This window comes from Rhea pennata, chromosome 7 (assembly GCF_028389875.1).
Source record: "Rhea pennata isolate bPtePen1 chromosome 7, bPtePen1.pri, whole genome shotgun sequence".
Classification (NCBI taxonomy): domain Eukaryota; kingdom Metazoa; phylum Chordata; class Aves; order Rheiformes; family Rheidae; genus Rhea; species Rhea pennata.
Genome location: NC_084669.1, coordinates 30,598,954 through 30,614,495, shown reverse-complemented (window position 1 = coordinate 30,614,495; position 15,542 = coordinate 30,598,954). Strand labels below are relative to the sequence as shown.

General features: G+C 39.9%; 1 protein-coding gene across 6 annotated transcripts in view; it reads left to right on the top strand.

Moving 5' to 3' along the window:
• SNCG (synuclein gamma) overlaps positions 1-15,542 on the top strand; it is a 34,028-nt gene that overhangs the window by 10,310 nt on the left and 8,176 nt on the right. The window contains exons 4-8 of one of the 6 annotated variants that reach the window (XM_062580130.1): positions 1,574-1,646; positions 2,311-2,395; positions 7,323-7,476; positions 12,372-12,413; positions 13,288-13,415. In XM_062580130.1, coding sequence (XP_062436114.1) covers positions 7,356-7,476; positions 12,372-12,413; positions 13,288-13,415 — 291 coding nt within the window. In that variant the 5' untranslated portion in view covers positions 1,574-1,646; positions 2,311-2,395; positions 7,323-7,355. Of the gene's footprint in view, positions 1-1,573; positions 1,665-2,310; positions 2,396-4,235; positions 4,364-5,731; positions 5,813-7,153; positions 7,217-7,322; positions 7,477-12,371; positions 12,414-13,287; positions 13,416-15,542 lie in introns of those variants that run through there. The other 5 variants (XM_062580131.1, XM_062580134.1, XM_062580132.1 and 2 more) reach the window with 5 other exon arrangements.

Genomic DNA, 15,542 nt, shown 5'->3' with positions numbered 1-15,542 from the left:
AGTCTCATACTGTCTGTATTTTTAATTAATTAAAAAAAAAAAAAAGAAACATGACAAGGTGCTGTATAGTTGCTACATCTGTTGTCTCTTCCTACAAATAAAAAGAAATGGTGGTTGGATGTAGTTTCATTATTGGTTTTGAGTCACTTGATGGTGCTGCTTTCAGTTTTACTGTTATCTTAAAGTAAATGGTGTATTTCTGTTCTCGTCTTACAGCATGTCACACACTGGCACTTACAAGGATAAAATTAGGGAGAAAGATGCTCAACTGACAAAAAGATGAGAGTTCTGGTGCAGGGCTGCTAGATAATGTCTCACTTTGAATGATGAGGTATGGTCCCAAAGAGGATAAAATCTCTGTAGGCTTTTGGAAAGGCTTGTCATTCAAGTCCATGGATTTGCATTTCCTTGTCACTGGTTAGACCTGGACTCCTCCTAATTGCTGCATATGCTTTGTGGAAGAACCCGGAAAAAAATAACAGAAATGCTCCAACTGACTTGTGGCTGACACCACTGTGCAAGAGCAGTTGAACAACAGGGCAGCAACAGCAGCCCCTCGGGCAAGATGCAGAGACACGCTGGTAGTTCTAAGGATGAAACCTGCCCTTGCTGTAGGCGCTTCTCTTGGGAGATGAAATCACAAATTTCGGACTTAAGGCTAAAAGAAACAAGCAACTTACCTCAGTTCCTTCCTGCTGCTTTTATTTCATAATGTGTGCATCCAGCTATGATACATGTTAATGTTGATATATGAATATTTTATGTGCCAGGCTTCACATACAAATTTACCTTTCTTACAAGAAACTGGATATGACCCTAAGTATTGTATGTGTTTACTCAGTGAGATCTAGTATTGGGAAGGAACTGAAACAAACCTGAAGCAAAATGAACAGTAGACTTAAAATCTAAACTGCCACAGGATCATGGCTTACAAAAAAGAAGTTCTGTCCTACAAATAATGAATTTACTGCATTTGGGACCTACTTCCAAACCTTTGGACTCATATTTCAGCATATGCCTTTCCACTTAGTCTTGCCTCATTCATTAAATCTTTATTCCGGTCAGATGTGTTATCCCACAAGTAGTGGGGCAATGTTTCTCTGCCATCCAGCTGTGTCTCTGCCAGGTGTAAGAATTTGTTCTATATATCTTTAAAACTGTACTGCCTGCAAACATAGCAAACAAGAGGCATGAATTGCTCTGCCTTTGCAAGTTAATAATTTAACATGATTTTTTAGAAGCAGTTATGGAAGATGCTAAAATATTGAGCAAGCTGGGGACTGACATCTTTCTTGTGATGAGTATAGCGCATGATGCTGCAGTGAATACATGGAAAGTGTGAGTTACTCAAAGTATCAGTAACTCAAAGTTACAGAACAACACTTGTCAAGATTTTTGTCTTATCAACTGTCCTGATCTAGGGTCCTCGATAATACATTCAGGTTGTTCTGTCTGTTCATAACATTCAAATTACTGGTAGATAGAGCTGTAAGTTTTCTTCCTTAACATCTACAGAGGATGTGAGTCTGTATTTAGGAATATCGTGCATAACAACCTTTCCTCTTTTGAGCAGGTGCTTCAGCATGGAAAGCAGTGAAAGCAGATGTATGTGATCATTTTCCATAATTCACTCATTGCCTTTTGAGGTCAGTCTCTTCCGGGAGGTAATTATTGAATGAGAAAGACAACTGTGCACCACCTCTCATAGATATCTATCTGCTGTTCAATTACCTGCTTTATTGTAAGCTTGGGGTGCCTTATAGATCTATTCAGGATATTAGTGTTGTTGGAATGGAAGAAATGGGTGAAATAAATGCAGTTCAAAGCATAGTTTGCGAAATGATTTGGAAACAGGTGTTACTCTGGAAGCATACTTGAAAGTGTAGTATAAGTGAAGTATACCCCATCATTAAGTGACATGATAATAGGGACATTAGATAGCTGCCCTGATACTTTTCCAAAGTTTCTGGCACTTCTCAAAACAACTAGTGTAAAGTAAATAAGCAAACTCTATTTTGGCAGTTGAATGTGACAGATGATACATACTTTTCCTCCATTCTTGGTTCCCAGTCAATTGTGTGTGTGATTTTTTTTTTCCCCTTCTGTGCCCTTGTTCATGAAAATGCTTTTTTCCCAAGTATTTCTGAAAAATACTTTTTTACACTCTTTTCATTCTGTAACAGTTCATATTTCAAATTACACCAGACTGCCCATACACCCTGTGGTCTTGCAGATAACTTTCATGACTACTCTTGCCTTGTCTGTTAATTACCAAAAATTATGTTAAACCTATCTGTAAACTCCCTGCAGTGTTGCCTGCCCGGAGACTCTAACGTGCCATTTGCAGTTCCATAATCAAGTTGTCAAAAAGCAGCAGGCCCTTCTAGACAAGCTGGTAAGATCTAAAATCCATTTTCTCATCTTGGCCACTTTCTCTTTGTTTAGAATGACAGTCCTGCACCTACTATTCAATAGGAGGTTGGTGACCGAACAGTGCCAAACAATATGTTCAATAAATAGTTTGTACATATTTGGATAGCAAATGCAACCGACTATACCAATTAGTTTCTCTCTGGAGAAAGAGCCCTTGGTAATTAAATTTTCAATTAGTAGATTATTTTTCATTTCTTCTGTATCTTCTCTGATTCACTATCTACCCATAATGGTCTTAAATCTATATTATGGTCTTAAATTCAGAATCTGAGTATCTTTTTAAAAAGTTTTGGAAAAAAATGTCTAGAAAGCTGAGAAAAGCTATTTTAGTAAGTATATATTGCTTTAGATTCATATAGCCCAGCTTCGAATCCCTGAAGCAGACTGAACAACTGAAAGGATTTTGTCTGTGAAGAGGAACAGACACTTTTTTGTTGATACCTGTTAAGCAAGGGTACAAGTGCCTGTCAGTCATTGGTTTTTAAATCTGGGAAATGCTACCTAATTCTCTGTATCTTGCTCCTGCACTCACATACACACGCACTGCCCAGGCTTGTAAGGGGGAGAGCACAGAAAGAACAGTTTTGGCAAATTTCTTTCCTAGGCAAACAGTATGGCTAAGAAGTTATTCTTTTCAGTAGTTTGTCCTTCAGAAGAGGAAGGTGATTTCTTGTTGACTATTTTTTTTAAGTTTGCTCAAAATCTATAAACAATATTGAACAATAGAGATTGGTCACTAAAGACTGCTGAGTGCTGTGCTAGCAGCACTCTCCTCTCTGTATATGTGGCTTAAAAGCTGTTTATCTGTCAGACTTTACACTATTATTCTCTGACAAAGGAAATTACTCATTAGCTATGCAAACATGCACTCAGAGATTCAAGTCTTAAATTGTTTGCCAAGAGGATGTCAGACAGAACTCCTTGTTTTCTTTAGAGCATGTAAATTAATGGTCTGAGACAGACAGTTCTCCTTTCTGCACTCTGAAGCATCCATAAATGGAGGGGGGGGGGAGGGGATTTTGTTTATATGGAGCAAGGTTTGATCCTATATATTAATATTATTCTGCTTACAAAAACTTCCTGAACAAAGGATATTTACTAACCACAAAAGCAACTGACTGTCTTTCCTTTCCTTACCTTTCTTTCAAACAGTGTCATACACCATTTTGATACTTAAATAGAATGTGACCAAATCCCATTCCTTGAATCCAATGAGATACCTTTGTCAGCTGATAGTCTGCAACGCGAGTTCCTTATTAAATGGCAAGATTGAGGTTTTGCATGCAGAGTAACTTGCGACTGGGAAAACAAGAGTAAAGAGCAACAAACAAAGTAAAATTCTATTTTAGTCTGCTGTAGACACAAAGAAGGCAGCAGCAGAGGACAGGGAATCTTGATTTCTCCCCCCCCCCCCTTTACATTCCTGTGTTTCCTTAGTGTTTGTACTTTGGGGAAGAAAATAGTCTCGAGTTAGACTGGTGCTGCAGAGCTGCTGACAGACGGCCCTGTCACAGCACAGGCATGCTCCCAGGTGAGATGCTGGCCATTGGTGCCTGCAGAGACGGGTAGGCAGGCCAGATGTGGGCAACTGCACCTTTCAGGGACTCTCAAAACCACTCATGTTGGGCAGGGAGAGACTCGCAGTGGTCAAACCCCACCAGATAGATGCAGCAGTAAATGAATGACAGTTTGCAAGCAGGCTACTGAGCTGCAGAGCCAAACACGCGTTTAGCCAGAACACGTTTATCATGTCCTGCCCTCCTCCTCAGCTCCCCGATACATGCTTTCCCGCAGCCACCTGAGCTGTTAAAGCTTGCCTGGAACAGTTTTATACAGACGGTGAACAAAAGCTGCTTTGTTTCAGATAGCTGCCGTTTTGATGGGGTGACTTCTGCATACCAAGCAGATATAAAAATGGCTCTTCAGGCTGGTATGTGGATTTTCCAGCTTCCTTTGGTATAAGAAAGAGTGTGGGGGTTGGAAGCCTGTGTTTGATTTTAGCAGGTGTAACTACCTGTTTTATTCTAAATTTTAACTAAAGCTTTTCTATTGTTGGAGAGCTAATATAAATGGAAGATTGTATTTCAGGCACAGAGCTCATAGCTCAGTAAAAGCTTAAAGCCAAGGTTGCTTATTTTAACTCCTGTTGTTAGATTTGCCTGAGGCAGGATTGGCAAGAAATCAGGACTGAATTCTCTACTTGGAATAGAAAATAGGGTAGTATGGTTGCCATGGGGTGGGAAATGTTTAGGAGCCTTTACTGATGCCTGCTCTATATAGATCACCTGCAATGTTGTCCTGAGTCCAGAGCTTTCCTGAAAATAGAACAATGCCTATGCAAACTGCTTGCTTTCTCAGGAGTGATCCAACAAAATTTAAATGCCTCCTGTGAGTCCTTTTCTGAAGGTCATTAGGAGAGGAGAATGCAGGAAAGGAATATTCTATTTAAGCACTGGTTAATTGAATCTCATGATGATTCATGTTTCATATTCCAGAGTGCCTAGATATTTCATGTGTTTGTTAACTTTGGTAACAATGAAAACTACGTAGAATTCAATTGTACAAATTACACTGACAGAACAATAGCTTAACAAAGTTAAAATATACTACTTATTCAGCCTTATAAGACTGGCTGTTCTCATGAAAATACCTGTAGCAGCCATAACCCTGGGAAGCTCTACACTGTGGTTTAATGCTTCTTGAAAGCGTAATGAAAGAGTAAATGGGCCTTGTAGGATCCCCAATGGCAAATTCACTTTTTACCAAACATATTAAAAATGTGACACCTGCCTTGTTCCTAATGAAAGCAGTGGGAGTCTCACCACTGACTCTAAGAGCATCTGTGTTAAACAATTGGCTACACAATTCAATAAAACATGTATATCTAATTTAAGAGTAGAGTAGGAGCAGAAATGGGCACCAGCTTTGGGTAGCACTCAATCAGCCACCTCTAAAGGAAATTTTGAAAGATCATAGAAAAAAAACTGTTTTCACTAGTTATTGCATCAGTCTAGAACAATTACATCTCTTGGTTTGATATAACAACAATCTAAACTGAAATTCGTACACTGTTAGCATATTGTAATGGCCACCTTCATAATCTTGCAGGGTTTTTTTTTAACTAACAATAAACAAATTTATCAGTCTTTCACAGATTTGACTCCTCTGCATTCAAATGGAATTGTTTCTCCATTTCCTCATGGAGGAGAACCATTTATGAGAGCAAAAGATCTATGTGAGAACAAGAGAAAACTATGTATTATTCTCCAGATCAACAGCCTTTCAGGTGTTTCAGTATGGAGTATAAAGACTCTCCCAAAAACTAAAGAAATATGCTTCACTTCAGCAGTAAGAACTATCATGTCACACATGTCTACATGTATGTACATATGCAAAATTTTTTATTCAGACTTCCATCTTTTCTCTATAGTCACTCCCTATGCAAATCTTCCAGGCTGGTAGCTTATGGCTGTAGTGACTTACAGACCATTAGACTTCATGATATTGCAGTGTATTACCCTCACATAATGCAGTTAGGCCTCCTAGTTTAATATCCCTTTGCCTGGTAAGAAAAAGCAGCCAAAGCTAGTCACATTTGGTGTTCAGAGACTGGTGCTTCATGAGATACAGCAGCATAAAAAAAAGCTATCACCTTGTGGGCAGCTTTTACCAGGTAAAATGCTAGGCACCCGGTTATAATAGGAATGCAGCAGCAATTGCTTTAATCTTATTTTCTTTAAATTTCAGTTTGCTAGTGAGACAATAGTTAATTTAGGCCACTCAGGGTCTATTTCAGAAGATAATTTAGCTTAAGGCATATTGGGATTTCCAACTGTGACTAATGTTCATATGGTTTAATATTCTTTGTACTAGTGAGTCCTTGAGTCTAGATGGGTTTTTCTTGCAGACTAAAAGATTTTCACAATCAGTTCTCAGATCAATCATTTACTCACCCCACTATACCCTGAGACACAGACCTCTGACATAAGTGATGGTGTCTGTGTAAAATGTTGCATCATTCTGCAGCAGCTTCACTGAGCTCTGTCTACTGCAGCTCAGAGAAACAAATAGGAAACAGGATTTCCCCCAACAAGCATCTGATTTTTCAGAAATGCACCATTGTAACAGGATGTGAAGCCAAGCAAAAACCATAATTCATATTAAATTCCCTGAGGGGCCACCTTTGGACTTCGCAAACACAGCTAGTGGGACTTTCAGCTCTCTATACCTGAGCACCAGGCATTAGTTAATGGCTTTTGTGCCCCTTTTTCTGTCAGTATTTACTACCAATAATGGTCTTGTTACTGCTTTGTGCTGGAAGAGTTCTAGTAAATGCTAGACCAAGAAATGTGACCCTATTTCTTTTGTTACAAATCCTACCTGCTTTACATGCTCTCCAGCTTCAGGGAACCCACAAGAGCATGCATTTTCTTCTTGCTGCAACCTCAGGGAGATGAGCTTTCAGGAACTCAGCTCTTTAGATAAGAATCTCTCTCCACTTGAAAGGATCTGAGTGTGTCCTTGAGTGAGAGCATTACAGTATATTTTAAAAGCCTTATCCATTTGGAAATTTTCCAGAAAGTCTACCAATGTCCTTCTCCTCCCCACCTCCCCCACCCCCCCCACCCCCCCACCCCGCTTCTTAAATCCTGTCAGGCAGATCCATTTCATTAATATTTCAGTATCAGCTATTCACAGGCATTGGCTATGCTGCAGTGCACTTGATCAATAAGAGCTGGCAAAGGCTGTGAGGTTTGCCACACTGTCTTCATCCAGCAGAGGAGTAAGAGCAAAGATAGAGATTGGCAGAGAAACTGAATATCCACAGAGGGTAAGACTGCATATTGCAGTCACTGTCTTGGTGTTTTTTACTGTTATCCCTCCCACAGATCCTGCAGGTGATACCCAAACAAGCAAAAAGAATGGATGTGTTTAAGAAAGGTTTCTCCATTGCTAAAGAAGGTGTGGTGGCTGCTGCAGAAAAGACCAAGCAGGGAGTGACAGAGGCTGCAGAGAAGACCAAAGAGGGTGTGATGTATGTAGGTAAGAGAAATATTTTCAATCAATATTTGAGCATGAACTGTAATACAGATTTTCTTTGAGAAAGTCTGGCAAAATTATGTAGTGACAGGAGTTCTAGATCATGTCCTTAGCTCTGTTACAGATTTACTGTGTTAAGCCTGGGATGCTATAGCCTCTCTGTGCCTCAGTTTCCTGAACTGTAAATTGGAAATAGCAACTGGCTATACTTCATAGGAGGCAGAATTAATGTAATGTTAACAAGCAGATGCTCAGGTGGAAGTTTTGTGTTATGATTATTCACTGCTTGTTTTCAGGCTGAGTCACTCAACTCTCCGGTGCACTGATGATCTCCTTCACCTCAGCACTGTTGGAAGCACAGTGAGTGAGGTCCCTGAGAGTAATGAACACTGTTATTCAGTGGGGATTGTAGGACATACCTGTTTTCCACAAACATGCCATTTTATCCTAAGCTCTTTTTCCTGCTTACTGACTTGTTTTATGCCCCATACACACATAGATCTTGCTTTACAAGAGACACCTAAATTCATTTTGCCCAAAAGATAGATTCTGGATAACAGCACATATGTCCTGTCTAAAAATCTCTCTAGCAATTAATATTCTGTTTCAGAAAACCCCTGTTTAAGGGTTGCACTTGAAACCTGGTGTTTTCCCTAGTTCATACAATTATGTGGCTGGGTGGTCAGATATTCTAGATCCTGTAGACTCTATAAAGTCTTAGATTCCCAAGACTGACTAGCTGTGTACTGATTACTGCATCTTTTACAGCTTTTTGTCTTTTATGTTTATATGAGAAAGATTTTTATTTATATTCTTCAGTAGGAAAGTTTTCACACGGATTCTTACTGCCATTATGTTACAACATCCACAGCTGCATGTAGCTACCATGTTTAAAACATCTATATGGATGGTAGTTACAGATACACATTTTAAAATTACAAATGAATACAGATTTTGTGTTTAGCAAATTTACTAATGTCTTCATCTCAATTTTATTGGCTTGTTAACTGAAGGTACTCTTCATGAGATATTACAGCTCACGTTTCAATTTAGAGCTGACTCATGAGCAAAAAAGTAAACAGCATCCCTGGAAATAATTCGACCAATAGCAGTATTTGAAACACTAGCCTGTGAAACTTCATGTCTAGGTGTCAGATGGTGGCATTGCTGCTGCAACTGCTTCCTCATTTAAGCAATGTCAGAAGGGATCATTCAGCATTTTTTACATAATTTCTCCTATCTCTTTTCAGTAACGTTTTACATCTTCAGCCTATGACCTGTTTTCCATTTTGTGTGGCCATGAGGTTGAAGTAGTCTGCTCACATTCTGACCTTTTCAATAAGGTTTTCTGAAAGCGTTTAAAATATAAATCACTGGGTAAGGATCAAGCTAAAGATGAAGTATTTACCCCTCCACCCACCCATCCTTTTTGTTAGGAGTACCACCAATTCCCACCCAGTCATACAGTGCTTTGGATAGCGCTTTGTATTGGGACTGATTCTGCTGGTTCTCAGCTTCTACTGCATGTGAGGGGGGTAGGGGGCAGATGCTCAGCCCTTTGGGAACATTCAGCCTTTTACAGAAAGGAAAAAGTGAATGCCAGATGCTGATTATCTCATAGAACTGATTTTAAATGAGCAAAGAAAGTGGAGATCAGGTTTGTGCATTAAAACTGGTAGGACTAGTAAGTTGTCTGTGCCACTTTTCCTCGCTCTGTGCCACATAAGGTGTTAATTAAAGAAATGAACTATTCTTTCACTATTCCTCCCTTTGGATAGCCCTATCCCAACAGGTTATTTTGGCTGTTAGGTGAAGCAATCTGAGTTTTCTAATGCTAGGCAAAAATAATAGTTGCATTGAAGCTTGAAGGTCTTTTCATAAAGTTAAGAAAGGAGGGAGAAAAAGTGCTCATGGGGCTCACTGAGGGCCAGGCACAGCCACCAAACCTGGTCAGTTGCTCACTGCAGCCCCAGGGAATGAATACTCCTTCCGAAGCATCTGTCTGGAGCTGGCTGTGCCGTTGGGGCTCTGCTGCCACCTTCTCTCCTCCTTGAGCCAGGCAGCTACAGTTCCCACAGCTTGTGCCAGTGCCTGAGATGCCTCTTGCCTATGCTAACACTGCAGTGTGGTTTAGCTAGGCTGGTTCAAGGTGCTGCCACCATGGAGGGGACCATAGGAATGTAGTAGCCCCTGGCTGGCTTGCTGAGGTGCAGGGAAGGGAAGAGAGTGTATGGAGAGAGAGAGAGAGGGAGGGAGAGAGGGAGTGCATGGGGAGAGGGAGAGGGAGTGTGTGTCTTTGGCTAGGCAGAAGGTGCAGTGGATTCTTGCACAGCTGATGTGTATCCAGCAAGTAATTCTGTCGTCTATTTTTTTAATTTGGTTTAAATACGGGCATAAGTGATGAGGAAGTTAATGCAGCGTTGCATCAGAGGTATCACCAAGACAAAGGAAAAATCCTCATCAGTCACAGAACTGAGTATAAAGTCATTAACACTATTTAATATTACAAATCAGGAAGAATCACTCACTGTCAAGCATGTCTCAAAAAGCCGCAACACACTAAGCTCTACTTAAGAAGTGACTCCAGCAAGTACTCCTGCAAGATTACTGCACATTATAGTCTTTTCTACTATGAATCTTTCCCCAGTGCACAGTGCTTCGCCACCTCTAACCCCTGTCAAAATACAGAGCTCTAATGGATGTTGCACAGCACTCAGATACTCCTTTAGCAGAAGAGGCAGGATGTATGAATTTTTAGCTCTTAGTACATGAGCTGCAGGCAAAGACTAACAGTGAGTAACAGTGAGACTGAGCATCAGATGATGGCTTGCTGATGCAACAGATGCTGGTGGCCAGCAAGGGTATCTACTGGAAGGTCAGATTTTGTATGGTGCATAACGAATGCAGAAGTCTGAGTCATTGGGTGTGGTCATGGGAGTGTTTTAGAAAGATGAGGCAAGCACTGAAGCTGCAGACAGTGGCTTTTCCTACTGCTATTGCTTCTGTTTCTGTCATGAAACATATTCAGATATTTTTCTTGTATGTGCATCCCTCTTTTTTTGAATTACTGTCCATTTTAAAAATACCTCCCTGGAAAAGAGTCAAGGCCAGATAATCACCTTCGATAAAAAGCCTGGTAAAAATATATATATAAATGATACAAGTATATTTCTTGTCTCACTTAAGAAGTTTACTTCAAAATTGAAACACATGTGAGTGATTTACCTTAGAATTACTCTGACTAAGAAGCAACAAAGCAGGGCTAAGCTTGAACCACTGTGTCTGGTATGAGAAGATACTGCATGTCACATCAATACAACGTGAGAACGTTGTGCTGGAACCAGATGAACTGTTGGGATGGCACTTGGAGGAAGGGGAGAAATTGAAGCAGGATCACATCTGAATTTAAACTTGTGTATTTGGGCAGTTCTGGGACTTAAACTCATGACATATCTGGTATGCTTACTAATATGCTTCTGTACACACACTTAAATGTATCATTATTAAATCCATCTTACAGCAGTGCACATACATGCCATGTATGTCATTATTAAATGCAGTTTATAGCTGCAACAACTAAAAAATACAAGGATTTCATCTCTTTGGGATACACAATTCAGGAGGGTGGAGTGAAATGTTTAGGGCATATTGTAGTAGGACAGCTTTGTTTTACCCTATCGGTTGTTATCAGAGTGCTGCACTTGTTTTGCTTTTTAAGGCTTTAATGAGAATTAGGTGTGGTTTGTAGCTAACTTCTCCCATTACACCATGGATGTTCCAGTACATCTGCACCTGACTGATTCTGTATTTCTATCACTTTGAAAGTTGGCCATAAAAATCTGTCTTTTTTTGTTGTACTGGTATGAAAACTGCAAAAGAGGCTATATAGATGTGTACATGATTTACAGATTAAAGTAGGATGGAACCATTGAAGGAGAACCTTTAGAGTATATTTCTTCAACTTTTGACAAAGACAGATTTCTTCTTTTTCTAATGTGAAAGCATGTAGTTAATGTAGGGACTTCCCATCTACCACATGATTTAACATAACGCATGTGCTGCAGTATGCAATTAGAAGGGAGGTATAGCAAGTCATCTCAAGCTTAGAGAAGAACTGCAGAGATTACTTATTATTCCTTAAGGGCTAGTTTTGTTGTGGACTAAATGGCCTCACATCCCATTAGCTTTTGTGCTTTGAGAACACTGAGGTAAATTACAATGTAATGGTATGTATGGTATATTTTCATAATTTTAAATAGAAACAATTGCATTCTCTTTATTGCTATAAGCAGTCATTTACAACCTGGACTTAAGCACTGAAATGGGAATGCAGTGTCATGTAGCAGGTGGGTGGGTTTGTTTTGCACATTCAGCCTCAAACCTCTCTAGACTCTATTAAGTGTACAGAAAGAAGCCTTAAATGAGTACTGCGGCCAAATGTTCTGCTGAAAGGCAGGAGGGAGTCAAAGAGGTGACTCCATGTTTTAAAAAGCTGAAATAGTGAGATTTTACCTGGTCATTTAATATATGTTCATTTTTACAATTAACCTGACATTGATTTACCTGTGCTTACCTGTTGTTCTAATTTTGGAAATATTCCAGAGACAATCTTTCTTAAACACATAATAATCAAGATTTTTCAAGTGCAGGCGTGTCCAAGCAATGCATGGTTGAGGTTATCCAACTCCTAGCAAAAAAAGTTCTTGTTGACTTCTGTGGGAGGAGAAGCTGGTCCCTTCTGCGAGCTGTAGGAATAGAGGTTCTCCCTTCCTTCCAGGAGGTGCCAACTGCACCAGGAGCCCCCACTACACCTTGTAAGGACGGAAAGCTATCCAGGTCCAGAAACCAACGCACTCTTTTCTAGATAACGCTGATGGACTATATGCTTGCTTTCACAGGTGCCAAAACCAAGGAGGGCGTAGTGCATAGTGTGACTTCAGGTAAGAGCAAAAACCCGAGAGAGATGTGGAAGGCGATAGTGAATTGTTGAACCTCTTGATAAGGCCATAACTCCTGCCAAATGGGAGGCCTTTTGGAGGCAGCACTGTCCACGTGGCCTTTGTTTGATGAATGAAAGTTGCTTGCCAGGAGCAGTGGGTCAGGGTCTGGCACTTGCAGTGCATGTGGATGGGAGAAAATATTTAATCAGAGGAGCAGATCAAAAGAAATCTAACAAATGTTATTGGCAGGCTCTACTGATTGACAGTGATTTAGACATCTCATAAAGTCAAGAGTTCAGTCCAGAATGCAGAGAGGCTTTACTTGCATCATTTCCTGTTGGGCCAAAGCCTTAGTTTTCAGGAGCCTCCTGTCAGCCTGTCACAGAGTCAGGGACCCTACAGGACCAGCCTAGGATCCACAAGCTCTAAGGCTGGTCCACCACACGGACTACCCTGAACAGATATGAATGGATCCCTTCCTTAGGAAATTTCATGACTGATTTTTCTTTCTGCCTAGATCTATTAACTTATATAGAAGGGACACATAGCAGGTACTTGGGGGGAGGCCATACAGAGTCTACATTGCAAAATGCTTTATTTGCACAGTTGTCTCTTAGCCCCTTGCACTGAGTTTTTCAGTTGCCCATGAAGACTGACAGGCTGCAGTGTCTGCGTTCCCCTGGACAGCATTTTGAGTGAGACAAAACCGTCATGTACATGATCTAAATTCAGATGTGCTGTCACATAGAAAATCCAAATAAGGACTATACCTGAGCCAATTTATTCTTAGTTTGGTGCAATCATTATATTGTCCCAGATTTGGGAGCCTGTTGGCAATACTGAGTTCATTGACTTTCTCTTGTTGAAATCCTAGTTGCTGAGAAGACCAAAGAGCAGGCCAATGTTGTGGGAGAAGCTGTAGTAGCCAGCGTGAACACAGTGGCAAACAAGACCGTAGAAGGAGCAGAGACCATTGTGGCCACTACAGGAGTTATAAAAAAGGTAAGTTTGTTTCTTCAGCAGCCTGTAGAAAAGTCTTGCTTGTATTACACATCTTAAAATATTTGGAAATGTTTACAGTTGATGGTTTCAACAATATCTGTTAATATATAATGTTTAATATATGTTTAATATATAATGCTTTTAATTGTAGTTGTTATTAACAGCTGTTAAAGGTAATAGCACTGTCTCCTGCCATACTCTATGTAGATATAGCAGTAAATGAAACTATTCAGAAGCAGTCTGATACTCTAAGCACCAAAGACAAAGGAGAGAAAATACAATATACTTGGAGTTACTTTAAACTTTAAAATTCTGAGAGGTCTTAAAACATTAGTTGGTTTTTTTTGTTTGTTTGTTTTTTGTTTTTTGGGTTTTTTTGCTATAAAATTTGGTTTACATCTGACTCCAAATGTGAACTTCCTCAAAGTGTAAAGGAGTGCATGCCCTTACAAACATCAAGACAAGTTTGTATCAAGATCTTAAAGATTAGTATTTTTATTTGGAGGACACTGTCCTTTGTGTTATAGCAATTTTTCAGGACAGACAGTTTTTTTTAATTTTAAAACAAATTTGTCTTTTTCCTGTTCTTTTTTAATGTAAAAAAGCAAGGTTTTCATGGACTTGAGTAGAAGTAAGAAAAACTGAAGTGAAAAGTCTGGCAGGAGACAAAGCGCCAGAATGTGTTGGGATATGAAAAAAAAGGGGGGGGATGTCAGTGGTTATATTCCCACCTAGTCAGCATCTTTACAACAGAGCGCTTTGAGGTGTATTTTGAAATTTCATATTTACCACCTATCCTCTCTACTAATTTCCATCCCCTGGAATGGAAATGCAGAGTTATTTCCCTACCAGGACCATCAGTTTTGTCAGCAGTAGGTGGCAGCATTAATTCAGACAACTCGGTATGGCTCAGAAGAGTGTGGTCCCATAGGAGACTCCAAAAAGTCTAATCTTGTGTTCTAATTGGGCTGATTTTGACAACAACCTTTGATAAAGGCCATGTGACCCAAATAAAGCATTGATTAAGCCAGAATTAAATCTTCTGTCCTCAAATATAATGTGGTGAACTGAGTTGGTTCGACTTAGTGGATGAAGGGCATGTAGAGGAGCAGAACGATTCCTTGGCTGAAAGCAAAATTGACCATTAGCCAAGGTATTTTCACCATATGATAGTAAATAGCAACCATTTGTACTGTACATGAGGCTATTCTAGAGGCAAATATTTGGCAGTTCTTTGGTAAACTTGTTTTTGTTCCGCATCTTTAGAGGGTCATAGTCAATAGAGCTGATAGTGACGTGAGCTGGATTAGTCACAAAACCCAAACCCGGAATGAAAGCGAAGTGAGGCTGGCCAAAATTGTTTAATTGTTCAGACAGTTGGCTGATGAATTTCCTGACCTAACAGTAAACACATTGTGATGTGAAACAAAACTTCTACACACACTATAAATCCTGAGAGAATAGTCTAACAAAGCAGGAGAACAGCAACTATGAGTGATGCAAAATGTCCTCTTGAAAACATGTAAAAAGGGCAGATATAGAAGATCTGCTAAGCCCTTGGGATAAGATTAATCTTTATTGCCATAGGGAAGGACAGTTGGTTTGCAGGAGTGCAAACAGTGATTTCTCATTCAGTGGGGATAGACTACCCTCTTGTACCTTTTGACTGACCAGCTCAGGGGTAGTCTCTCCAGGAAAGCTGGGAATTTGCTGATGGTATGAACCCATCACCCATAAACTGAACCATCCCCACTTTGGTCATGGACTGAGCAGCAGCAATGTGCTTTCCTTTTAGTTATAAATTAAAGCCCCTGCTCTTTAGCTTTGATCAGCTAAAGCTTAGCAGTGTTAATTTTGCACCTCTAGCTGATTTGCTCTATCTATTTCTATCCTGCTGCAGAGAGTCCCATAGAAAATCAGCTATTCCTTCATCCTAGTAATGGTTCTGGATTATGCATACTGCAGGCAATTCACAGAAGCTATGAGTTTTCTAGAGGGTTACAGGATTAAGCATCTGAACTGTCATTCTGACATCTTCTGTTAATGTCATTCCACTTAAAATTAAAATGGGGACTGGTCAAGAAGGAAAAAAATGTGGGATGTGTGATAGGTCAAATGGCAGACATA